Consider the following 26,960-nt stretch of genomic DNA (forward strand, 5'->3'; position numbering starts at 1 on the left):
CAGAACAAAGACATAGGCTAAGCCAGGCCCCCAAATGTCTCCTCCATAGACTCCCGACAGTGCAGAAGGAGGCCGTTCAGCCCATCGAGTCTGCATCAACCCTTCGAATGAGCATTCCGCCTATTTACAAGTTGCTACCCCTACCTGTCCCCATAATCCCATAACCTAACCTGCACATCCCTGCACATTAAGGGGCAATTTAGCATAGCCAATCCACCTCACCTGCAAATCTTTGGACTGTGGAAAAGAAAAGAAAAAAAAACCATGATCTGCAGAAGGGGCAGACAAGCGTTCCAGAGGCAGAGTGGACGGAAAACTCTCTTTTAAACTCTCAGGTAGACAATTCTAATACTATCTCAGTGAGACTGATAGTCAATCTGGTGGAGGCCTGTACAAGTGAAGGTGACTCTCTGGAGGAATTCCTGCAGCCCGTGAGGTCTAATTGAGGGCAGATTCTAAAAGATCCAAATTAACCGGTGATTTAAAGATCGGCAACTACAAAGATTATCACCTCAGCAGCAAAGGTTCATCTAAGACCTTTTAAACCCTGTTATTTTTAACCTTTCCTACGTCTCCTCCACACACCCCACCCCACCACCATGTCCCTGTCTTGCGTGTGCAGAGGGTGGGATGGGTTTGGTGAATAAATTAGATTCGTAGACCATTGTTCTATTGTTTCCATTACATGTTTAGCTCTTTTCTTATTATAAATAAACAGTTTTTAAAAAATGTTTTACTTACAAATTTGGCGCCTGTAAGTCATTTGAGCAGTCAAGGGTCAAAGATCTCAGGCAAACACACAAATTATTGGTTAATTCACTTATGTTGGGACTCTAAGGCCTGTGGGGCTGGAATTGACCACGCATTCGCCCAGGGTGTCGCAGTAGTGCTAATCCCACATACCCACACTGTCCCCATATCCCTTTCTCTCACTTCCTTTGACCTCTCTATCTAATCTATCCTTCAATGTTGGCATGGTCACTGTTTCAATTATTAACCCGTGTAGTTCATTTCACAGTTCTAAGTACAAAGATTTCTCACCCTCTACTGTTTTAAACTCTTTTATTTAATCCTTAATATCTGTCTTTTCTGTCTAGTGAAGAAATCATAACATTATTGTTATGCTGTTAATTATATAAAGATTATCCCCATGAGTCAAATTCTCATGGGGATAATCTTTATATAATTAACAGCATCCACCTCACTTTTCAAATTATGACATTCACTCTGATTCTTTCATCCCTTGTCCCAAACTGAGATGGTGTAGTGTGGATCAGACTCGCACTTCACCAAACCATCGTCCATCTTTAAGAGAGACTGTGTTGTAATGTAGAATATTGTTAGCAGAATTAACATTGATCACACAAGTGGAAGTCAGCCTTTCAAAGTTGTCCTGCCTCCCATTTGCCCTCTCAGCTGAAACACTGGGGAGACTGGTGATTATTAAAGGGAAAATATAACTGGGTGACGTGCTTGAAGGAAGAGAAGGCTCCAGAGAAGTTAGGGAGAGAGAGAGAGAGCAATTGATGGTTTAAATGGCCATGCCACCATCACTGTGGTTAAGGCAAGGATGGTGGTGGGAAGTATAGCCAGGCAGAGAGACCCCGGAAGGGACAAGGTGCCATCACCCAGGAGCCAAGTTTCAGCCTAAGGTAGGATGTTAATACAATTGTCCACAGTAAGGCTGTGATAAAAGGATCTTGTTCACAAGTGAGCAACCGTATTGATGAGAAATGCAGAGAGGCGCAGTGATTTTTGATCCATTGACAAAGTTCAAGGAACGAGGGCTAGGAGCGATGAGTGAGACGGGCAGAAATTGGACCTCAGTGATGTCCTTGGCAGCAACTTGGAGAGAGTGGAGGATAGAGTAGTTGGGGTTGAAATAAAACAATAAATGTTAAAATAACTGCACATTAAAATGAATGAAGTAGATTAATTAAAAATGCAACTTACAAAATTTTAACGAGAAATTCAGACCGTGCATTAATCTTCACTGTTTATTTTTCAGCATTCAGTCTGTTCTTTCGCAAACCCATGTCATCACTCATTTCATTCGCATTGTGTCTTGGATTGTAAGATCATCATCAGCCATGGAAATTCTTAATTGTTTATGCCTTGTCACAGCTGGTGAACGCGAGACTGTACGAACATGAAGGTGTGACTGTACCAGCTGGTGAATGCAGGACTGTCGCAGGCTGTGCTGCTGTTTAAGTGAATGTGTTCTGGGCTGGCTTCTTGCTGTGAAAATGTGCTGCTGCTGCCTGTTCAACAGACAGAAGATAGTTCCGAGATTTGTCTGCTTGGCCTTTTGAAACTTCAATCTGGTTAATGAGAACATTGGCGCAATGCATGTTGAGCAAAGTTCCTTTCTGCTAATTTACTGGTAGAGTAAGCATGAATGTAAAATTAGCACAGACAGGAATTTAATTCTCCATTTTTTATTACCTGCAGCATCTTGTTACTATAAAAGAATTCCTTCCAGCTTAAGTATGTTGAGATATAATTATTGCAAACATTTCAATCTGTGACACAAGAGAGTGTTACTAAGAATTTTTTTACCCCAATGCTGTTCCCGCTTCTCACTCCTGAATGTGATGGCTGGATGTGGTTTTGGAGTCCAGAGTAACTCCCGTGGAGGGTAACACCGTGAAGTTCAATCCTGTTCTCATCCAATCACGCATACTTCCCAGAGATTTTCCAGCAGCCCCCCACCCCCTGGCCTGGGGTACAGAGGACAATATTTCAATAATCTCTGAGTGAGGTTGGCTGAACTGGTACAGACCAATTCATACCTGTCACCATTGGACCTGTCACAACTTATTAATAAAGAAGAAGGTGCCTTTGCCTGATTTTGAAGCTGGTTCTATCAGGTTTTAACTAGCATTGCATGGTTTTTATATTCTCACACTGGAGGATACTGTGAAGTAGCACAAGGGCTGGGGGACTGGTTAATGGTCTGACAAGCTGTGACTGTTGCTCTACAGCCAGGGTCGCAGGCACGATTCCCGGCTTGGGTCACTGTCTGTGCGGAGTCTGCACGTACTTCGCGTGTCTGCGTGGGTTTCCTCCGGCGGCTCCGGTTTCCTCCCACAAATCCCGAAAGACATGCTGTTAGGTGAATTGGACATTCTGAATTCTCCCTCTGTGTACCCGAAGAGGTGCCGGAATGTGGCGACTAGGGGATTTTCACAGTAACGTCATTGCAGTGTTAATGTAAGCCAACTTGTGACAATAAAGATCATTATTATAAATGCTCCTTGTATGGTTGAAACAATATTTATACCAGCCAGTAAGATGGTTAGCCCTACTATAATACTAGGACTGTTGAAGTTCCCAAAACGTTAAAGGTGATAGAAGCCACCCATTAGGTTCCTGCTAGATTTAGAATCCAAGCTCTAGGGCTAAACTTTCATGGAGTTGGGCCAACTCTGGAGGCCTTTGAAAATGGTGGATTCAACCAGGTTGCTGACGTCCTGCCCCTATTTCTGGCAGATCCCATTACTGCGAGTAGGATAAAGGGGATGGGGCTGTGAGTTGCACAAGCAGGAAACACAAACTTAGCAGGGCTGTTTGAAATTAGTGCTGAGTTCAAACATACCCATTTTTGCTGTTCTGAGGGCCTTAACCCAGAGTGTGGGTGTCACATTTCGATGGAGGGATGAACGCACTCTTGAAGGGCAGAAAAGGTCTGTTTCAAGTACCATGATCTGAAGTGATTTAAAAATCCAGCTGTTTAAAAATAAATCTAACTAAACTGCAGCTGTCAGTTCGAGAAAAAACAAAGACATGTAGACTGCTGTGCATTGGTTAACAGGCCATTTGGTGCAGCTTGAAGAACAATTTTACCATCTGTTTCTGCAGCCTCAATTGACTTTGTTGCTGACTTTTCCCAAGGGCTGTTATTGTAGCTGAGCCATTATGAATTTTTTGATTGCGTTTCAAACATTTCAAAGGCACTTATCTCAGCGGGAGGCTAAGTTCACCTTTTTAATGACAATTCTGAGAGGCTCTGAAAGGATTAACAATCTTTGATGTGGCTACTGAATAGGAATTTGTTTTGTAACAAATTGACCACTTGGGATTTAAAATATTTGGGTTTCACAAGTTTTCGATATCAAGTGTGTATGAGTGAGAGTAATATTAGATTGTTAGGATTTGTTTTCATCTCCACCTGGCTCCTGAGGTCTCCCCATAATGGATACTGGGTGAGTGGCTATAGAGGTATGGGGATATGATGTGGCATGGAAGTGATACGGGAAATGAGAGAGGTGTGTGTTAGAATCTTTAATTTGAAAGATCTTAACCTGCCGAACTACGCCAAGTGGGGGAAGCTTAGTTGATGAATCAAAGTCCTGGCGCACTACGACAAGTTGTAAGATCTAATATATTTCTGGACTACGCCAAGTGTTGGATTCCTAGTATTATTCGACTGTGTAAAGTTGAAGGAATTTATATTATTTCTACTATTCGGTTACCAGTAGCACTTTGCGATTACTGGGACTCAGCAAAAATTTGCAGTTAAAACTTCTCAAGTGCGAAAAATAATTGTTTTATTTGTCTTCTATTGATTACAATTTGAAAGTCATTTAAAAGGCAATTCGTAGACAATTTGAAGCTTTCAGAGAATTACAGACATTGGGTGAAATTCTCCCGAAACGGCGCGATGTCCGCCGACTGGCGCCCAAAACGGCGCCAATCAGACGGGCATCGCGCCACCCCAAAGGTGCGGAATGCTCCGCGTCTTTGGGGGCCTAGCCCCTCAATGTGGAGGCTCGGCCGACGGCGGACGAATTTCCGCCCCGCCAGCTGGCAGAAACGGCCTTTGTTGCCCCGCCAGCTGGCGCGGAAATGACATCTCAGGGCGGCGCATGCGCGGGAGCGTCAGCGGCCGCTGACAGTTTCCCATGCATGCGCAGTGGAGGGTGTCTCTTCCGCCTCCGCCATGGTGGAGACCCTGGCGGAGGCGGAAGGGAAAGAGTGCCGCCACGGCACAGGCCCGCCTGCGGATCGGTGGGCCCCGATCGCGGGCCAGGCCACCGTGGGGGCACCCCCCGGGGCCAGATCGCCCCAGGACCCCGGAGCCCGCCCAGGCCGCCTTGTCCCGCCGGTAAGGTAGGTGATATAATTTACGCGGCGGGACAGGCAACTTATCGGTGGGACTTCGGCCCATCCGGGCCGGAGAATCGAGCGGGGGGGGCCCGCCAACCGGCGCGGCCCGATTCCCGCCCCCGCCGAATCTCTGGAGCCGGAGACTTCGGCAACCGGCAGGGGCGGGATTCACGCCCACCCCCGGCGATTCTCCGACCCGGCCGGGGGTGTCGGAGAATGTCGCCCATTATCTTTTTGCTTAGGTAGACAGCTCGAAAGTAACTTTTAACAGGTCAAAGTCTGGAAATGAAACATGAAGAGAGAGAGAGCTAATCTTCAGCTAAACTCAAACTCAAAGTCAAAAATACACTACATCACTACAAAGACAGACTAACACCCCGAAAAAAGAGACTAAAATGGCGGGCGGAAACTTTTCAGCTATACACTTTCATATCTGTCTTACGTCATCTAATCACACCCCAATATAATCCTAATTGGTTTGGGTTAGACTCAAACACATTTGATTTGATGCCATCTTCAATGTGCAACATTAGCTTTTAATTGTTTCATGTCTGCATGTTATGGAATGTGATATTCTGCTAATCTTTACCAGCAATAAACTGGTTTTAAGCTAGCTTGGCTAATGTAACAATGGAGACTTCATATCGAGAAAGATTGGGTAAAATATGTATTTGATTCAATGCTCTTACAAACTGCACTGGACTCCTGCCACCTCGTTGCCATGGAATTCAGTCCTTGTCCTTGACAATTAGCACAAGCAGTGTCAAATTGTCTTGCAACTGTACTGTTTTAATCTATGATGGAATTTTATGCTGTTTCATGTATCTATTGAAGACCTGAATTTATGGGTGCTGAAATTCTCATTTTTAAATGAGTATTTAAAACTGGGGCTTAATATTTATGCTTAAACAGCTATCTTTTACCTATACTAGTTGTATTCGAAATACCTGGCTTCTACAGTGTGTCAGTGGATGTTTGGGGTGAAGGTTAGAGGACCTAACCGGCTTTTATAAAACTGGGCAAAAATCTCAGAGAACCTAGGCAGGCCTTCTCACCAACCCACCTCAACACTCTCTGCCTCCATGTCTGCTGCCAAACTGCCTCCAGAGGCTCCAGGCCTGACTCAATTATGCCACCATCAGGAGCAAAAATTGTGTGTGACTGTGCCCTTTATATCAAGACGGGTTAGCTGGGACAGGATATTTCCTGACTCGAGCTACCCACCATGGTAGCAAAAATCAGGCGCCTGGTCTCCAGTTACAGGAACTGGCTGGAGCAGCGTTTGAATCCAGATCCTACTGACTCAGATATTGAAAGGCTGCCACAGAATCCTGCCTTTAACACAATGTTTTTTAAATAAAGCAAAAGATCTTGGAAATGTAATTCCACTGGACAACATTCTGCGATCTTCTGCACTGTTTGCACCAAGTTAAAGCGAAAGTAGCGTAATCAAACAAACACCAAGCAAAAGCAGTGGATGTTGGAAATATTCAGGCCTGGTAGAACCTGTAGAGACACAAGTTAATGGACACGAGTTAACCACGGTGTTGCACCTGGCGCGGATATGGACGCACCGGTTAAATATCAGTAAATGCCAAAAATCGGGATTCGCGCCATTCAAGATTTTCCATCTCATCGGCCCGCTCACATTTCCAGATTCGCCCAACTATGGTGAGGATATCATTAACCCCAGTTCACATTAATTTCCATCCACTCGTGAGATTGAAGTCTAATGTAACGGCCTTCCGGGAATTAACCAAGTCCCCAGCGAGATATCGCGCACGTGTTGTTTAATACTCCTTTTTTTAAAATGTGAAGCTGTCACAATGGCAGCTGAGGGGAACTGATGAGATGACCAGTCATTTCCATTTTCGGGCACGCAGCTCAAGGGCACTGGAGCTGCTGCACCAGTGGTTGGAGAGGTGGGGGACTTCTCGGGGTTGGACTTGGTCAGGGGGTTGTAGCATTCCAGGTTGGGGGTCCCGGGGGGGGGGGGGGGGGGCACGGTGAGGGGCTTTACGTCTGTGATGCCTTCAAGCCAACTTTAAATATTGTGGATACCCAGAACAGGCAACTAGAACTGCTGCCTCTCTGTCCTTTCAAACACTTCCAGGACAGAGCCCTGTTCTTGGTTATATGCTGATGGTCACTTTAACTCCCTTTGACTGTGAGTAGCCTCTAGCTTCACAGGTGTAGGCTAATAAGGAATTGGCCCTGTTAGTTGTAAGAGTACTTCACAGCTGCAGGTTATGTTTGCTGCTGCTCCTGCTGGTGGCTGCAGGTGCCTGGAGGCTGCTGTTGCTGTTTCTTTCCTTTTCTGTAGCTTGATAGAGGGACACATGTTTCCAAGATATCTGGGTCCTGGAACAGTGGGCTCAGGGGGAGTACAGAAGGCAATCTGGTTTGAAGCAAGAAGACGCAACAGGACTTAGTGCGCAACATTATTCCAAATGGGCCAATTGCTAATGCCATTAAAGAAATGCTTTTGCAGATTGCTGATGCTTTTGATGTTGTTGTGGTGACTACTGCATTTAACTGGTGCTGCACCATAGGGTCAAACACGCTGGAATTCCAGAATGTTCAACTGCACCTTGAACGTCAGTGGATGACAGGATTTGGTTCCGGTGAGATTGGCCCGTGTGGCAGGGCTTGCACAGCTGCGGCTCCCGGACGGAGAATGGCACTGACACGTGGAAAAAGTCACATTGATAGACAGATCTTTTCTACGACAAAGTTCTGGGCATGATAACACATTCTCAGGCTTATCCATCATTTCTATTGAGGAACCTGCAAGGGATGATATCGTGTGTTTGTTTTTTTGTGAAAATGGGCTAATGTAACTTTGTATTGGTACCAATATGGAACGGTGACATTTGCTTGTTACTTAATGGTTAGCATAATATGTGGAATGTTGCATAGTTGATTTTCAAAATCTTTGTTATTGTTTTTAAAAAACTTTTTCATTTTTAGAAATAAATTTAGAGTACCCAATTCTTTTTTTTTTCAAATTAAGGGGCAATTTAGCGTGGCCAATTCACCTACCCTGCATATCTTTGGGTTGTGGGGGTGAAACACACGCAATCACGGAGGGAATGTGCAAACCCCACACGGACAGTGACCCGGGGCTGGGATTGAATCCGGGTCCTTAGAGCCATTTTTTTGAAGCCTGAACACTTTGCCTGACCTCCAGAAATATCAATATCATAGAGGCAGCAGCCAACAATCAAACACTCGAGCTGGGCTTCTGCACCGGGCAATATCCTTGCAACCAAAGGGTGAGTGTGTCGATGAGGGAGGGCACCTGAGCATGGTCTCCCTAATGTTCCCTCATGGGTCTGGGGTCCAGGCGCTCCTGATGTGTGTGTGTGGGGGGTGAGGGACTGAGTGTGCAGAGCGAGATTCTCCAGGATAACTGGCTCGCTGGATGGCACTGTGAGAGAAGGCGGGACATGTAAGAGTAGGGGACGCTTGGAGGATTTGCGGGTCCCAGGGAGACGTACTAACTGATTGGTGGTCTCTCTCCTTCTCCAATTCCTTACAGATGCCAAAATTGATGGGGGTGTCGGTCTCACAGGGGTTGCCCTCGCGGTGCAGGTGGCAGCCCAGGGGCCCAGAAACCAGAAAAGACAGCAGCATCGATGCAGGCTAGAGGCGGCACCCTGTGTGCAGGGGACCGCTGCACACCCTGAAGTCCCGGCAGCCCAGTAGGCCGAGGAGGAGCCTAGAGGGGGACGACAGCAATGGCCCAAGGTGTATAGGCTTCGTTGGGCTTTCAAGGCGATGATGGACAGCATGTGCCACAGCAGTCTCTGTCTCAACAAAGGAGATGGATGTGCCATGTCCTCACGGACTTGACATCCCGTGGAGGAGGAGAACAAACGCTCCCGGTGCCCTTGAACCTCTATGCCACCGTTTCATTCCAGGGCTCGAGTGGGGATTTGTGTGGCATTTCACAAGCTACAGCCCACAAGTGCATCTGTGAGGTCACGGATGCCTTGTATGCCCAGGCATCAGACTTAATGAATTTTGAGCTGGACCACGCCCATGAAGATGCCCGGGCTGCAGGAGTCTCCATCATAGTCAGGACGCCCCAGGTCCAGGTGATAATTGATAGCATGTATGTTAACTTGCATGCACCGGGGCATCAGGGATGTCCTTCATTAACGGAAAGGGTTCCACTCCCTGAATGTTCAACTCGTGTGTAACCACCACCTCCAAATCATACACATGTGTGCACGCTACTCAAGGAGTGTGCATGACAGCTACATCCTGGGACACTCGGAGATCCCAGGCATCTTCAAGGACCATCCCAGGATGGTGGGTTGGCTCTTGGGGGATAAGTGGACCCAGCTGAGGTCCTGGCTAAAGACACCAACGCAGAGGACGGAGACCGAAGGCGGAGACCCGATATAACGAGGTCCATGTTGCCACCCGTGCTGTCATTGAGCAGTGCATCGGATTTCGCAAAATGCAGTACCAATGCCTGGACCACTCTGGTTGTGCAATGCAGTACACCTCCCAGAGGGTCTCCCGCTTTGTGGTGGTCTGCTGCGCCCTTCATAAGCAGGCACATCTGCGGGGCGACGTGCTGGAGGAGGAGGAGTGACATGCGGCCTCATCTGAGGAGGAGGCGGATCAGGAGGGAATGGAGGACGAACGGGGAGGACCCGCAGGAGGAGCCAGAGGATGGAGGACAGGCAGCGGCAAGGGTCCGGCATGCCCGGAGAACCAGGGAGGCCCTCATCTGGCGTCAGGAGGGAGGGTTTAAGAAGAACTGGAGACTATTGTTGTCTCCTTGGTGGTTCGCCCCAGTTGGCCTCAAGCACTTCCTCCTCCCTGTCAGTGCCCATAGTGCCCTGGGGGCCCCAGTGGGATTGCAAGAGGATACTTTTTGAAATTCTGTTTTGGGTTTATCTGTGCCTTCTCACTGAAAGGGTCAGTTTGTGTCTGGAACTGGAAAAGCCCGGAAACAGGCAGAGAGACAGCTTCTGGCACTTGGTGGTGGGAAGCAGCTGGAATGCATGATTGGCATTGCCACAGTTTAGAAGATCTGTGGCGTTGTGTTACGTTATAGCGTTTGCTTTGTTTAACTCGCGTGTGGTGATATGTCTATTGGCTATATCATAGATGGATGGTGTGCGACCTCCAACCAGCATGGTTATGTGATCTGTGACTCCGATATAAGGGGAGACACATCTGGCCACCTTCAGAAGAAGATTGAGAGGGTAATAAGACATACATGTGAATGGTCAGTGCTAGGTGGAAGTTCTAGAGGAGTAGTTAGCAGACTCCATGATAACATGCTCTTTTATCAGATTAATATCTTACCACACGAGACTCAATATAAGATTCTGGTTTGGACAAGTCGAAGTGTTTGGTAGGTTCCTTCGCAAAGTACAAAGGACCAAATACAACATCATGTACAGTATTATTTTTGTTTAAACATGAAATCTTGTGGTGCAATACTTTCAGTTAATAACTGGTAACACAATGGAGGAGGAGTTCAAGAGGTGGGACGCGTTGCCGCTGTCCCTGGCGGGTAGGGTGCAGTCAATCAAAATGACGGTGCTCCCAAGGTTTTTGTTCCTGTTCCTGTGCCTCCTCGTGTTTATCCCGAAGGCTTTTTTTAGGCGGGTTAACAGGAGTATAATGGGGTTTGTGTGGACGCGAGGGACACAGAGGGTGAGAAGGGTGTTCCTGGAGCGGAGTAGAGATAGGGGGGGGGCTGGTGCTGCCCAACCTCTGTGGGTACTACTGGGCCGCCAATGCGACGATGGTGCGCAAGTGGGTGATGGAGGGGGAGGGGGCTGCATGGAAGAGGCTGGAGACGGCATCTTGTGTGGGTACGAGTCTGGGGGCGCTGGCAAGGGTGCTGCTGCCGTTCCCTCCAGGGAGGTATACCACGAGCCCGGTGGTGGCGGCTGCCCTCAAAATTTGGGGGCAGTGGAGGCGGCATAGGGGGGAGCTGGAGGAGAAGTACGGGCTCCCCCCGGGGAACACCTTCAGGTACTTACAGGTAAGGGCGTTTGCCAGACGGCAGGTGGTGGAATTCCCGCGGCTACTGCCACACACAGTACAGGACAGGGTGCTCTCGGGGGGGGGGGGGGGGGGGAGATTTCGGAAACCTACCAGCTGATGCAGGAGGAGGAGGAGGCCTCGGTGGTGGAGGTGAAAGGTAAGTGGGAGGAGGAGTTGGGAGAGGAAATTGAGGAAGGGATGTGGGCAGATGCCCTAGGGAGGGTGAACTCTTCCTCATCGTGCGCGAGGCTCAGCCTCATACAGTTTAAGGTGCTGCACAGGGCACACATGACCGGGACAAGGATGAGCCGGTGTTTTGGGGGTGAGGACAGGTGTGTTGGGTGCTCAGGGAGCCCAGCAAATCACACCCATATGTTCTGGGCATGCCCAGCGCTGGAGGAATTTTGGAAAGGCGTAGCGAGGACGGTGTCGAGGGTGGTAGGATCCAGGGTCAAACCGTGCTGGGGGCTCGCAATATTTGGGGTGGCAGAGGAGCCGGGAGTGCAGGAGGCAAAAGAGGCCGGTATTCTGGCCTTTGCGTCCCTGGATTCTTCTTCAGTGGAAGGATGCGAGGTCCCCAAACGTGGAATCCTGGATCAGCGATATGGCGGAGTTCATTAAATTGGAGAGGGTGAAATTCGCCTTGAGAGGGTCGGTACAAGGGTTCTTTAGGCGGTGGCATCCGTTCTTAGACTTTCTGGCAGAACAGTAGACATTGGTCAATGGCAGCAGCAACTCGGGGGGTGGGGGGGGGGGTTTACTTTACTTTATAATTATTTTTGTTATTGTTATTTACACTGAAGGGTCTGAGGGGGTGTATATACCTGGTGTGTTAATTCGGGGTGTTAATGTTAATTTATTATTTATGTACAGGGGGAGGGGGGTATGGAGGGTTGCTTTTCTGGACTGTGTTTTGTACTTAACCCTGTTGGGTTCTTTTTTCATTTTGTTATTGATATTTTATGAAAACCTTAATAAAAAATTTAAAAAAAAAAAATAACTGGGAACACAAACTTCTTTAAAAAAAGTTATTTATCTCTACTGAGATCGTAAAATTTGAATAGTATCAAATGAAAATCTAGAAGTGAGGTATTGTGATGCTAATTACAGCGCTCCTCTGTTTTAAATGGTGCATCTTTCTTAGCAAGTCGGCACAAGTGATAGAAGAATAAAGTTTGCAGCATTGAAAAAAATCATCTTCAATCCTTTAGTCATGTTTTTATTTTTCTGTTACTATTTTTACAGCTTAACACAATATTCTACATACTGTAATGTTCTTAATAGAAGGAACCATAATTTATGTGGTTTCATGCAGATATACATCAAACCTCTCCACCATCAGCCTCTTAACTCTCCCTCCTGCTATAAAACACACTCTATAGTTTGACCAGGCTTTTACTTTCTGGTTCCAATACCTCCTTACGCGGCTTGGTGTCAAATTCTGTGAAGTACCTTGGGATGTTTTACTATGTTAAAGGTGTTATATAAATGCAAGTTGCTCTGGAAGAAGAATGGAAGCAGATATATATTAGAAGTATCACCACCCTGACTGGGTAAGTTGTTCCTTCATTATCACTGGGTCAAATTCCTTCAAGTTCCTAATTTAACAGCCTTGTTGAGGTGCCTTCGTCACACAGATTGCAATGATCGAAAAAAGGAGGTCACCGCCACCTTCATAAGGACAATCTGGGATGGTAAATGAATGCAACACCCATATCCTGAGAAGTAATAGTTAAATAAAAACACAGCTGTCAATTTGCTGAAAATGTTGGGGCGTCAGTGATTTGCAAACTTAACTGAGAGTTAATTTGAATGAGAAGATCCGCACTCTTCTAATTCTTGATTTCTGAGCTGCGATGTGGTTCACCTTTTCCTGCCTTTTCTGCATCGAGTGCCTGAAGTTCAATTACTTTACAGTCTCGGTTTCCTTTAACCTTGCGTGCCTTTTTATTTTCTTTTTAGCCATCCTTGGCATGCACACGCTGATGAGCAACCAGCAATATTATGAAGCCCTTGCCAGTAGCACCATAGTGAACAAGGAAGGCCTGAACAGTGAGTAAAATTTAAAGTTGTGTAGAACAGCATTTTAAAGGCTGGGGTTGTTCTGTGTCAGATCCCAGGTTGGTTGAAAATGTGTTATTGATAAATGTAACTATATTTTCAGTACAGTGCTAGTTCAAAATGAAATGGTTTATTTTAGGTATTTAAATCTATTATTTCTATATAATGCTATTATAGATAGAATGATATTTTGCGTTGACTGGACTGACCATCTATTTAAAATGCCTGAGTAATTACCATCCACACAGCCATATCCATTAATGAGAATGGCAGGACGAGGTAACTCCTCGCCCAAGTAGGTGTCAGAGTTGAGCTGCTTACACTCCTGAGGGGAAACTTTGGTATTTGTCAGCTAGTGCCATTCTTACCAACGTTCCTGGATCTGGGTACAGAATGGTGTTGGAATGGTGACTGAGCTAGTACCATTCTTACCCATGTTCCATGCTTCCAACATTGGTCCTGGTCGGCAGCATGTAGAATTTTGCTAAATAAATAGGATATTTTGCTTAAATTATTGAACTTCATCGAGCATTAATGGTGAACAGTTTTATGTTGGAAAATAATTATTTTGCAGTGCCTGTTTGTCAACACTCAGCTTGTCTCCCTTGATCAGGTGTCATTCAAACCACTCAGTATAAGCCGGTTCCAGATGAGCTGCCAAACTCGACGGATGTGGAAGAAACCCTAAAGCAAGTTATGGAAAATGACCCTGAGCTTGAGGAGGTTAACCTCAATAATATAAAGGTGATTGCAGACACTTTGTTGTTCTTCACTAAGCCGGACTGCTAAATTTTTCTTCAACATAACTGATGAACAAAGAATAAGGAGGGACTACTAGACATAGTAAATATCACAGACCCATGTTGAGGCATTTTGAATGCTTGAGATAACAAATTACATGGAGGGTGCCAAGAGATTGTCATGGGGCGAGCCAGGGTAATGCATTCTAGTTAAGTATGTTTTAAGGAGGTTCAATGAGCTATTTCTTTCAGTTTTACTTATTTTTGTTTCATTTTCACAAATATAATTTTATTAAATGAAAGTACATCTAATTGCACAGGAACAGAAAAAGGCAGTTTAGTACCTTGAATTCTCGGGGTTTTCAAACTCAGGGTCGCGACTCACAAGTGGGTCGCGGGCGGGTGCCAGCAGGGTCACGGAGCGATCGTCCCCACCGTCCCCATGGTGGTCCCAAACGCGGGAGAAGCGCCCAACAGCCACTACTAGCTTTAACATTGAGAATTGCGACCACTGCCACTTATTAAATGGTGATAGGCTGTGTGGACTCTTCCGGCCAGAAGCAGCAGCAAAGAGAGCAGGTCCCGCATCCGGCTCATAGAATTGACGTGATGCATCATCCAGAGATGTACTATTGGCACCAAAGCAGCGAGCGGGGGCAGGGGCCGCAGTGTAGGCCGGGGCCACCATTTAGCCCGTTGGACCTGGTTGGGGCATAGGGGTACACACCATGCTAACATGTCTGCCTTTTATCCCCTGCAGAGAATGGATTTAGGGATCCAACCAGGAATGGTTGGCATCTGTCTTGCCTCTGCAGCCCTGGGGGATGCACTGAGGCTGTACGAGCAAGCTGCTCGGGGATGGCCCTGCAGCTGCGGAGCTTGCCTCAGTGGAACAGGATCCAGCCAGTGAGGATAGAGAGCCGGCCGCCAAACAGACCGAGGAAGAGCTGGGAAGGAGGCACTGCATTAAGGTCTCGTGTGTACTGGCAGTGCCTGTCCTTCAAGGACCTGCCAGACCGGGCATGTCGCCTGAAGGCTCCGGCTGAGCAGGGGGAACCGTACGGCATATCTGCTGGATCATGACGCACCTGGAACCGCGGGGGTATGGGTGAGAACACCTGCTCTCAGTGGCCTCGAAGGTGACGGTCACCCTGAACATTTACACCACGGGGTCCTTCCAGTGCCAAGTGGAGACCTGTCTGGGATCTCAAACATTGGTGCAGAGGTGCATCCATGCTGTCACAGAGGCCCTGTATACCCGCTCGGCACAATATAATAATAATAATCTTCATTGTCACAAGTAGGCTTACATTAACACTGCAATGAAGTTACTGTGAAAAGCCCCTATATATCAACTTCAATGTAGACCGAGCACACCGGAGAATACCGGGACAGGCCATTAAGAGGCCTGGGCAGTGGGGTTTGCCACCGTTACCGGGTTGTCCCAGGTCTAGAGGGTGATCGATGGGATGCATGTCCCCCTACAAGCACCGGCCCATGACCGTCCAATCTTCATGAACCAAAAGAGGTTCCACTTGATGAACATGCAGCTGGTGTGTGACCATGAGCTGCCCATCTTGCACGTCTGCGGCCGCTTTCTGGGCAATGTGCACGACTCGACGGTTCATCCTGGTACACCCGACGGTTCTCGACACCTTTGCGGTGCACCCCCGGCTGAGGGGTTGGCTCGTGGCTGATGATTCCTATCCAGAGGCCATAGACCGACATGGAGACCTGTTATAATGACGCCAATGCCGAGACCCGCTGCAATGACGACCATGCCGTAGCCTGGCTGACGGCGGCACGAAGATCAAGTCCCACTGCTACAACTCTGTCCCAGGTCAACCAGCCCCTCCCATGTTCCCCCTTCCTGAACTAACCCCCCCCCCCCAACAGACCTGAAACCGATGCATCAGTGATGCCATTGAGATGAAAGTCTCAAAGGAAGACAAGTAGAATGGCTGCAATTAATGTTATGTTGTTGGCAGTCTTTTATTCTTGACTTGCACTTGCATAAGTGGCTTAAGACTAGTCAAAATTATTAATAGACAATAAGGAGAACTTTTTTGTGCTACTCTTGGGCTGGATACAAAGTGGCGAAGATTTGTGAGAAGCCAGAGGATTGGGAAGCCTTTAAAAGCGAGAAGAGGACAACTAAAAAACAATAAGGGGAGGGAAGATGAAATATGAGTGCAAGCTAGCTACTAATCTAAAAGTAGATAGGAAGAAATTTTTTCAATATATAACAGGTAAGAGAGAGGCAAAAATTGACATTGGACCACTGGAAAACGAGGCTGGAGAAGTAATAATAGGAAAAAAAGAAATGGCAGAGGAACTGAATAGTTACACGGTCTACACGGTGGAAGACACCAGTGGAATGCCAGAGCTCCAGGAGAATCAGGGGACAGAGGCGAGTGCAGTGGCCATTACTAAGGAGAAGGTTCTGGGGAAACTGAAAGGTCTGAAAGTGGATAAATCACCTGGACCGGATGGACTACACCTTAGGGTTATAAAAGAGATAGGTGAGTAAATTGTGGAGGCATTGGTGGTGATCTTTAAGGAATCACTGGAGGCAAGAAGGGTCCCAGAGGACTGGAAAGTGGCTAATGTAACACCACTGTTTAAGAAAGGAGGGAGGAGAAGACGGGGAATTATAGGCCGGTTAGCCTGACTTCGGTCATTGGTAAGATTTTAGAGTCCATTATTAAAGATGAGATTGCAGAGTACTTGGGAGTGTATGATAAAATAGGACTGAGTCAGCACGGCTTTGTCAAAGGGAGGTCATGTCTGACAAATCTGTTAAGAGTTCTTTGAGGAGGTAACAAGGAAGTTAGACAAAGGAGAACAAGTGGACATGATTTATTTAGATTTCCAAAGGGCTTTGTCAAGGTGCCGCAAAGGAAATTGTTAAATAAGTTAAGAGCCCATGGTGTTAAGGGTAAAATCCTGGCATGGATAGAGGATTGGCTGTTTGGCAGAAGGCAGAGAGTGGGGATAAAGGAGTCTTTTTCAGGATGGCAGCCGATGACTAGTGGTGTGCCTCAGGGGTCGGTGCTGGGACATAACTTTTTACGATATACATAAATGATCTGGAAGAAGGAACTGAAGGCACTGTTGCTAAGTTTGCAGATGGTACAAAGATCTGCAGAGGGACAGGTAATTTTGAGGAAGCAAGGGGGCTGCAGAAGGATTTGGACAGGCTGAGAGAGTGGGCAATTAAGTGGCAGATGAAATACAATGTGGAAAAGTGTGAGGTTATGCACTTCGGAAGGAGGAATTTGGGCATAGGCTTTTTCTAAATGGGGAAATGCTTAGGAAATCAGAAGCACCAAGGGACTTGGGAGTCTTTGTTCACGATTCTCTTAAGGTTAATGTGCAGATTCAGTCAGCAGTTAGGAAGGCAAATGCAATGTTAGCATTCATGTCAAGAGGGCTAGAATACAAGACCAGGGATGTACTTCTGAGGCTATATAAGGCTCTGGTCAGACCCCATTTGGAGTATTGGGAGCAGTTTTGGGCCCCATATCCAAGGAAGGATGTGCTGGACTTGGAAAGGGTCTACAGGAGGTTCACAAGAATGATCGCTGGAATGAAAAGCTTGTCGTATGAGGAACAGTTGAGGACTCTGGGTCTGTACTCGTTGGAGTTTAGAAGGATGAGGGAGGTATCTTATTGAAACTTACAGAATACTGCGAGGCATGGATAGAGTGGACGTGGAGAGGATGTTTCCACTTGTAGGAAAAACTAGAACCAGAGGACACAATCTCAGACTAAAGGGACGCTCCTTTAGAACAGAGATGAGGAGGAATTTCTTCAGCCAGAGGGTGGTGAATCTGTGGAAGTCTTTGCCGCAGAGGGCTGTGAAGGCCAAATCAAAAGACAGACATAGATAGGTTCTTGATTAATAAGGGGATCAGGGGTTATGGGGAGAAGGCAGGAGAATGAGGATGAGAAAAATATCAGCCCTGATTGAATGGCGGAGCACACTCGATGGGCCGAGTGGCCTAATTCTGCTTCTATGTCTTATGGTCTAATGGATTTGCCTATTGCTGCAGATATTCTTTAATTGAATGGTTCCTTTCCGTTTCAGTTTGTTATTTTCAGACTAGATATTCCTGGTTGAGTTACTGACCGATTCCAATTGTGTATTGGAGCTTCAGACACAGGCAGTTTTCACAACCACCAGACATCTCAAAGTGCTCTACAGATAATGAAGCACTTTTGAAATGTAGTCACCGTTGTAATATCAGAAATGCGGCAGCTAAGGTGTGCACAAACAGCAATGCAATGATGACAAAATAATCAGTTTCTTTTTGTGTGATGTTGATATACCAGGCATAACTCTTCTTTGAAATAGTGCCGTGGGATCTTTTACATCCACCCAAGCAAGCAGATGGGGTTTAACCTCTTGTCCAAAAGACGGCACCTCTGATGGTGTGATACGTCCTCAGTAATGCACTGAAGTGTCAGCCTAGAATTTTGCGCTCAAACCCTGACGCCGAGAGTGTCATCAACTGAGCTATGGTTGACACATGCTGCTTAACACTAATACTGGGGCTGTTTAGCACAGGGCTAAATCGCTGGCGTTGAAAGCAGACCAAGGCAGACCAGCAGCACGGTTCAATTCCCGTAACAGCCTTCCCGAACAGGCGCCGGAATGTGGCGACTAGGGGCTTTTCACAGTAACTTCATTGAAGCCTACTTGTGACAATAAGCGATTTTCATTTCATTTCATTTCATTGTCACTTTGCGTTGATCTTATTTTGCAGAACTAGTTCAGTCTGGCTACAGCTCCATTTTGAGGATACATTTAAGGCAATTTTCAAGCCATTGTGCACACAGGCAGGGTTGACAGGTTTATCACAATTACAGGATGTAATTCTGACTTTGATTAGGGTCATTTCAGTGTTGTTATAGGTCCAGGCACCTGATTAAAAGGGTTTCAAGCACAGTGTTGCAGGCACTTTTGACAAGCAATTGGGGAGTATGGAGTGAGGCACTGCGTAGGGTAAACAGGACCTCCTCCTGTGCAAGGATGAGCTTGATACAGTTTAAAGTGGTGCACAGGGTGCATATGACTCAGGTGAGAATGAGTGAGTTTTTTCAGGGGGTAGCAAATGAGTGTGAGAGGTGTGGGCGTGGGCCAGCGAATCCTGCGCACCTGTTTTGGGGTTGTGAAAAATTGGGAAGATTCTGGGCGGGAGTGTTCGCGTTCTTAGCCAGGATAGTGGAGGAGGGAGTGGACCCGGACCCTTTGGTGCTGATATTTGGGGTTTCAGAGAAGCAGGAGCTCATGGAGAGGAGGAAGGCCGATGTCTTGGCCTTCACCTCTCTGATTGCAGGGCGGCGAATTTTGCTGGAGTGGCGGTTGACATCGCCACCGGGGTTAGAACAAAGAACAAAGAAATGTACAGCACAGGAACAGGCCCTTCGGCCCTCCAAGCCCGTGCCGACCATGCTGCCCGTCTAAACTACAATCTTCTACACTTCCTGGGTCCGTATCCCTCTATTCCCATCCTATTCATGTATTTGTCAAGATGCCCCTTAAATGTCACTATCGTCCCTGCTTCCACCACCTCCTCCAGTAGCGAGTTCCAGGCACCCACTACCCTCTGTAAAAAAAATTGCCTCGTACATCTACTCGAAACCTTGCCCCTCTCACCTTAAACCTATGCCCCCTAGTAATTGACCCCTCTACCCTGGGGAAAAGCCTCTGACTATCCACTCTGTCTATGCCCCTCATAATTTTGTAGACCTCTATCAGGTCGCCCCTCAACCTCCGTCGTTCCAGTGAGAACAAACCGAGTTTATTCAACCGCTCCTCATAGGTAATGCCCTCCATACCAGGCAACATTCTGGTAAATCTCTTCTGCACCCTCTCTAAAGCCTCCACATCCTTCTGGTAGTGTGGCGACCAGAATTGAACACTATACTCCAAGTGTGGCCTAACTAAGGTTCTATACAGCTGCAACATGACTTGCCAATTCTTATACTCATTGCCCCGGCCAATGAAGGCAAGCATGCCGTATGCCTTCTTGACTACCTTCTCCACCTGTGTTGCCCCTTTCAGTGACCTGTGGACCTGTACTCCTAGATCTCTCTGACTTTCAATACTCTTGAGGGTTCTACCATTCACTGTATATTCCCTACCTGCATTAGACCTTCCAAAATGCATGACCTCACATTTGTCCGGATTAAACTCCATCTGCCATCTCTCCGCCCAAGCCTCCAAACAATCTAAATCCTGCTGTATCCTCTGACAGTCCTCATCGCTATCCGCAATTCCACTAACCTTTGTGTCGCCTGCAAACTTATTAATCAGACCAGTTACATTTTCCTCCAAATCATTTATATATACTACAAACAGCAAAGGTCCCAGCACTGATCCCTGCGGAACACCACTGGTCACAGCCCTCCAATTAGAAAAGCATCCTTCCATTGCTACTCTCTGCCTTCTATGACCTAGCCAGTTCTGTATCCACCTTGCCAGCTCACCCCTGATCCTGTGTGACTTCACCTTTTGTACTAGTCTACCATGAGGGACCTTGTCAAAGGCCTTACTGAGGTCCATAGAGACAACATCCACTGCCCTACCTGCATCAATCATCTTTGTGACCTCCTCGAAAAACTCTATCAAGTTAGTGAGACACGCCCTCCCCTTCACAAAACCATGCTGCCTCTCGCTAAATCGTCCATTTGCTTCCAAATGGTTAGCAGCATGGTTGGGTGACCTGTATGACTTCCTGCAGTTAGAGAAGATAAAGTATGAGTTAAGGGGCTCAGCAGGGGGGGGGTTGAGAAAAGGTGGGGGATATTTGTGACCGTGTTTGAGGAGCTGTCCGTCATGTTTTAATTAATTAATGCATGATTCAGGGAAGTGGGAGGCAAATATTTTGAAACCAATGGGATGAGCAAGTTTTACACTATGTAAAAAATTATCAGAATTCAAATAATTTTTTAATTAAAATTATTTTGTGTAAATGTTTGTAGAACATTCCCCTTGCGGCTCTAAAAGCATATGCTGAAGCTTTGAAGGATAATACGTATGTGAAGAAGTTCAGTATAGTAGGAACCCGAAGTAATGATCCCATTGCTGTTGTAAGTATTGCATGTTGGATTGGCATACCATGGTAATTAGTACTAAAAGTTGGGGATTAATTACGTTTTTTGAAAATGTGCATTTTTGCGTCTAGACTATACCGGTGTGGGCAGCACAGTGGTGCAGTGGTTAGCACTGCTGCCTACGGCACGGAGGCCGGGTTCGATCCCGGCCCCCGGACACTGTCCGTGTGGAGTTTGCACATTCTCCCCGTGTCTGCGTGGGTTTCACCCCCACAACCCAAAAATGTGCAGGTTAAATGGATTGGCCACACTAAATTGCCCCTTAATTGGAAATAAATAATTGGGTACTCTAAATTTATTTTTAAAAAATAGAATATACCAGTGTGAATTTTTCTTGCTCGTCAAAAATTAGATTGTAATATGATCCCAAATTGCAGGGAGAGGGTGACATATTTAATACTGATGAAGACTGTGACAATTAAGCACATAATGACATTAAAACACTTGCCAGATCAGACATGTAAATAGAAAGTGAATTCCAATATCGATAAGTGTGAGATGATGCAGTTTGTTAGGAGGATTGGACAGGATTTGATTTGTTGTCACATAATAAGGTGGCCAACTCCTCCTTGAAAATTGAGTGTCTAAATTGGGTAGAGGGGCACAGGGACCTCGTGAGGCAGATTCACAAACTATTAAAACAAGGCAGAGCTATAAAAATTACAAACAAAGCACTGGGGTTCATTTCTTGAGGAATAGAATTCAAAAGCAGAAAGGCTGTGTTAAATTTATATTGGACCTTGGGCCATGCCTAAGAGGACTGTGCTCAGTTTCGATCTTCACATTACAAAAGACTGTAGAGGCACTAGAGAAGGAACAAAAAATATTTACAAGAATGATACCATAATCTGAGGGGTTTTACTTATCAGGAAAGACTGAGGAGGCCGGGGCTCTGAGATCATTAAAATTATGAAGGGGTTTGATAGGGTAGAGGTAAGAGAGGTTTCCACTATGGAATGTGCCACCATATGGGATAGTTGAGATGAATAGTATAGGTGCTTTTAAGAGGAAGTAATATAAATACATGAGGGAGGGAGGAATAGAAAGAAATGATGATGGAGTGAGTTGAAGTAAGGTGGGAGGAACCTCATGCAGAATATGAAAAATATAGGCCAATTGAGTCGATGGCCTGTTTCAGTACTATTAAAGCTTTATGTAGCACTGTAATTTGCGGTTCTATATTGCTTGCTCTTTGGTTCAAATATCACAATCACATTTACGCACCCCCAAAACACACACCATCTGTATCCATTATATATCTATAAAAATCTTTGTGTGCATGTTGTCATCTTTATCCATTAAAGATTTCTGTGTCCACAGTTGCAACGAAATTTGAAATAGAAACAGAAAAGGCTGGCAGAACTTGGTGGATCAAGCAGCACCTGTGGAGAGAAGAACAGAGTTACCGTTCCAGGTCGGAGAACTTTGTCAGGACCTTCAGGGTACTCAGCTAAAACTTTAGCTCTGTTCCTTTCTCTAAAGGTGCTGCCTGACCTGCTGAGTATTCCCAGAATGTTCTGTTTATGTTTCGGGTTTCCATCGTCCACACTATAAACTATAAACATTGTAATGATACCCACCTGCCAAAGGTGGCACTGCATCACCTCTATTTTGCCCAGCTCAACCTCCTGCACCAGCAAGAAAACTCTTACGATTCAACTTTTCAATTTCCCAAATTACTGCAAGTTTTGCTATTTAACCATTCACAGAATCAAATTGAAGTGTACAAAAATAAGGACAGAGTGTATGACCTTAAAATGGAACTTAACGGGACGGCATATTGGCACAGTGGTTAGCACTGCTGCCTATGGTGCTGAAGACCCGGGTTCAATCCCGGCCCCGCGTCACTGTCTGTGAGGAGTTTGCACATTCTCCCCGTATCTGGGTGGGTTTTACCCCCACAACTCAAATATGTGCAGGGTAGGTCGATTGGCCACTCTAAATTGCCCCTTAATTGGAAAAAAAAGTAATTGGGTACTCTAAATTTAAGTATTTCCTCTATCTTTCCACCTCCCCCTAAACTCTCTATGAATATCTACCACATTTGCAATAATAGCACACATATATTTGAGGGGAAGAATGAAGTTACAACATAAGTCATATCTGTAATAACCTGCATGGGACTTATAGTGTGGGGATGATTGTTTTCCCCGTGCTCCTTCAGGAGTAAGAGCTCCCCCACTTGGGTCGTGGTAGCCTACCCGTACTGGTATAAAAGGTCGGTCAATCTGGAGCTGACTGACAAGAGAGTTTACCTAGTAAGGTTCTGCAGTACTCATGTATATACTTGTTGGACTCCCCGAGCCTTATTAAAATATCCTTCCACTCATTTTGAGTGACACCATAGCTACAAAGATTTTATATTTTCTATGCTTAATTGTCCCCTACGCCATTTTATGAGGTAAATGTCACTTCCTGACCCCTCCCCCTCTCATTTTTACTGATTTGTCATCATTTCTAGAAATGCTTAGCATGACCCTTTCACAGGATAAGTGTACTTGGCTGCTGTCCACTTCCTGAAGTCTCAACCTTTGAACTATCTTCTTCTGCTTTGTGCAAAGTACCGGAAAATACCCAAGACCGCTTTAGAACATAGAACATACGGTGCAGAAAAAGGCAATTTGGCCCATCGAGTCTGCACTGACCCACTTAAGCCCTCATTTTCACCCTATCCCCATAACCCAATAACCCCTCCTAACCTTTTTAGACACTAAGGGCAATTTAGCGTGGCCAATCCACCTAACCTGCACGTCTTTGGACTGTGGGAGGAAACCGGAGCACCCGGAGGAAACCCACGCAGACACGGGGAGAACGTGCAGAGTCCGTACAGTCAGTGACCCAGTGGGGAATCGAACCTGGCACCATGGAGCTGTGAAGCCACAGTGCTAGCCATATGTGCTACCGTGCTGTCCACTCGACTCTGGTGGGATATGAACCGACAACCTTTGAATTTCTTACCAGTCATTGACTAGAAGTCTAACTAGAAGCTTTAGTGTAGGTTTATCAACATATGCATGTATGACCTCAGTGTTGATTTGAAAAAAATATTCTTCACTGAATGTGGACATCTCTGGCGAGGCCAGCATTTGTTGCCCATCCCTAATTGCCCTTTGCCTTCTTGAGCCGCAGCAATGCCTGTAGAGTAGGCACACTCACAATGCTGTTAGGGAGGGAGTTCCAGGATTTTGACCTAGCGACAGTGAAGGATCAGCGATATATTGGTGTGTAGCTTGGAGAGTGTATATAGGTTATCGTGTTCCCACACAGCTGCTGCCCCTGTCCTTTGAGGTGGTAGAGCTCACAAATTAGCATGAACCCTGTAAAATCTTTAACTGAGAGACAAGAGGGGAGAGTGAAAATGAGTGAGCAACAAAGCATAGCTAAGGAAAGATTAAAATAGAACAGCGAGGTGAGAAACCAGGGTAATAAGTGAGTTGAAAATAAAAGTGCATCAGTAAAGTGTGTGCAAACGATTTGCTTAAGTTGTAGTAGACTTCGCTGCAAAATGCAAAAATGATCGGTGAGTGTAAAAGAAGTGATGATAGGAAATCAACCAGGATATTGCTGGGAATTCCTCTCCAACTAGGATACTATTCAGAAATTCCCTCCAGCCCCTATAGGAGGATCATGGAACGGTTACAGCACCAATGGAGATTATTCGGCTCGTCGAGTCCATGCTGACTATCAACTCGAACGGTTTACTTAGTTCCACTCCCCTGCCCTTTCCCTATTCTCTTTGGCTGCATATCCAATTCTCTTTTGAAAACCAAGATTGAATCTGCCTCCAATACACTCTCAGGCAGTGCATTCCAGATCCTAACCATACGCTGCATTAAAAGCTTTTACTGCATTTCATGTTTGGTTCCAATTACCAATTGCCTTAAATCGGTGTCCTCTTGTTCTCAAACCAATTGGAATAATTTCTCTCTATCTACACTGTCTAGTCCCCTCATGATTTTGAATATCTCGATCAAATCATCTCTTTGACTTGCCTTCTCTGAGGAGAACAACCCCAGTTTTTCCACTCTGGCCATATAATTGCAGTTCTTCACCCTTGATACGATTCCCGTAAATCTTTTTTTCATCCTTTCTAAAGCCTCCCAAGTGCGGTGTGCATAATTGGATGTACTGTTCCAGTTGAGACTGAACCGGCGCTTTATTTACTTATTTTGAAAAGAAATTTAGAGTACCCAATTCATTTTTTCCAATTAAGGGGGAATTTACTCCACATGTGCAAACTCCACATGGACAGTAACCCAGGGCCGGGATCAAACCTGGGACCTCGGCTCCGTGAGGCAACAATGCTAACCACTGCGCCACCATGCTGCCCGAGCCGGCTGTTTATGAGGGTTAATCGTAACTATTTTCCTTTTTTACTCGATGTTCTATACGCACAGTATCTTTATAAACAATTCCTCAACTGACCATGGCACCTTCAATGATTTCATAGAATTATCATAGAATTTACAGTGCAGAAGGAGGCCATTTGGCCCATCGAGTCTGTACCGGCCCTTGGAAAGAGCACCCTACCTAAGCCCATACCTCCATCCTATCCCCACACCTGACCCCATCCCCACACCTCCACCCTAACCCCTTAACCCCACCTAACCTTTTTTGGACACTAAGGGCAATTTAGCGTAGCCAATCCACCTAACCTGCACATCTTTGGACTGTGGGAGGAAACCGGAGCACCCGGAGGAAACCTATGCAAACATGAGGAGAATGTGCAGACTCTGCACAGACAGTGACCCCAGCCGGGAATCAAACCTGGGACTCTGGAGCTGTGAAGCAACTGTTGCTAACCACTATGCTAACCACTATGCTACCGTGCTGCCCCACAGTACATATTCCCCAGGCGTCTGTTTCTCCACTCCCTTTAAAACTGTACCATTTATTTTGTCTTTCCTTGCTCACAAACTGTATGACTTTGCACTTATCTTAAACTTCATTTGCCACATGTCCACTGGCCTATCTGTGTCCTCTTGAAGTTTATCACTCTCCTCCTGTCCATACTTTCAAGTTTTGCGTCATCTGCAAATTTTTGAATTGTGCTCCAAACACCCAGGTCCAGATCAATAATGTGCATCAAGAAAAACTGTAGCCCCAGCTCCAATCCCTGAAATCCCCACTACTTACCTTACTTCAGTCTGAAAACAACCATTCATTACTACGCTCTGTTTGGTGTCACTCAGCCAACTTCACATTCATGCTGCTCCTTCGCTGACAAGCCTGTTATGGATACTTTATAAAATGCCTTTGGAAGGCATGGCCCTATTGATCACATCAGCCATCACTGTTACTGATTTAAAAAGACCCAATCAGATTGGTTAAGCACAATTTACCTTTAATCTGCACTGGTGTTCCTTAATAAATCTAAACATTCCCGAGCGACTATATTAATGGGAGTTCTTTTCCAGCCACAATATTGCTGGAAATTCCTTTCCAACTACAAGGATATGACTTATTAACATTCAGCAACAATGCTACTCTCCACAGTTAGATTTCTACAATAGTCCATTTCAGTGTCACAGAAGATGTAAACAATCAGGCTAAGAGTTAAATTGGATAAACAGCAAATTTTAAAAAAGTAAATAGGGAGATTTGTTACAACAGCTCTGGTTATAGAAATAAACAACCTATATTAAAGGGAGATTTTATACTGTGTTGCTATTCAACAATGTCATTCCTTCTGATTCCGTGATATCTTTGTGCATGCTTTGCTCCCTTTCAAGGCCTTTGCAGAAATGCTGAAAGTTAACAAAACAGTGAAGAGTTTGAATGTGGAGTCCAATTTTATCACTGGCAATGGAATCCTGGCTCTAGTTAAAGCTCTCCAGTACAACAACTCATTGGTTGAACTTAAAATTGACAATCAGGTAAGATGGGTATTTTAATGTCATATTATGACTG

The 26,960-nt window shown here is 45.8% G+C and overlaps 1 protein-coding gene and 1 long non-coding RNA gene across 4 annotated transcripts in view; one reads left to right on the plus strand and one right to left on the minus strand.

The window, feature by feature from the left end:
• LOC140429670 (uncharacterized) overlaps window positions 1-2,085 on the minus strand; it is a 178,260-nt gene extending 176,175 nt beyond the window's left edge. The window contains exon 1 of the long non-coding RNA XR_011949166.1: window positions 1,954-2,085. This is a non-coding gene — a long non-coding RNA (uncharacterized lncRNA). The remainder of the gene's footprint in view (window positions 1-1,953) is intronic.
• Window positions 1-26,960, plus strand: part of tmod1 (tropomodulin 1) — a 169,392-nt gene that overhangs the window by 132,629 nt on the left and 9,803 nt on the right. For all 3 annotated transcript variants that reach the window (XM_072516957.1, XM_072516958.1, XM_072516956.1), the window contains exons 5-8: window positions 13,090-13,179; window positions 13,802-13,932; window positions 20,919-21,026; window positions 26,783-26,926. In XM_072516957.1, coding sequence (XP_072373058.1) covers window positions 13,090-13,179; window positions 13,802-13,932; window positions 20,919-21,026; window positions 26,783-26,926 — 473 coding nt within the window. The remainder of the gene's footprint in view (window positions 1-13,089; window positions 13,180-13,801; window positions 13,933-20,918; window positions 21,027-26,782; window positions 26,927-26,960) is intronic.

This window comes from Scyliorhinus torazame, chromosome 9 (assembly GCF_047496885.1).
Source record: "Scyliorhinus torazame isolate Kashiwa2021f chromosome 9, sScyTor2.1, whole genome shotgun sequence".
Classification (NCBI taxonomy): Eukaryota; Metazoa; Chordata; class Chondrichthyes; order Carcharhiniformes; family Scyliorhinidae; genus Scyliorhinus; species Scyliorhinus torazame.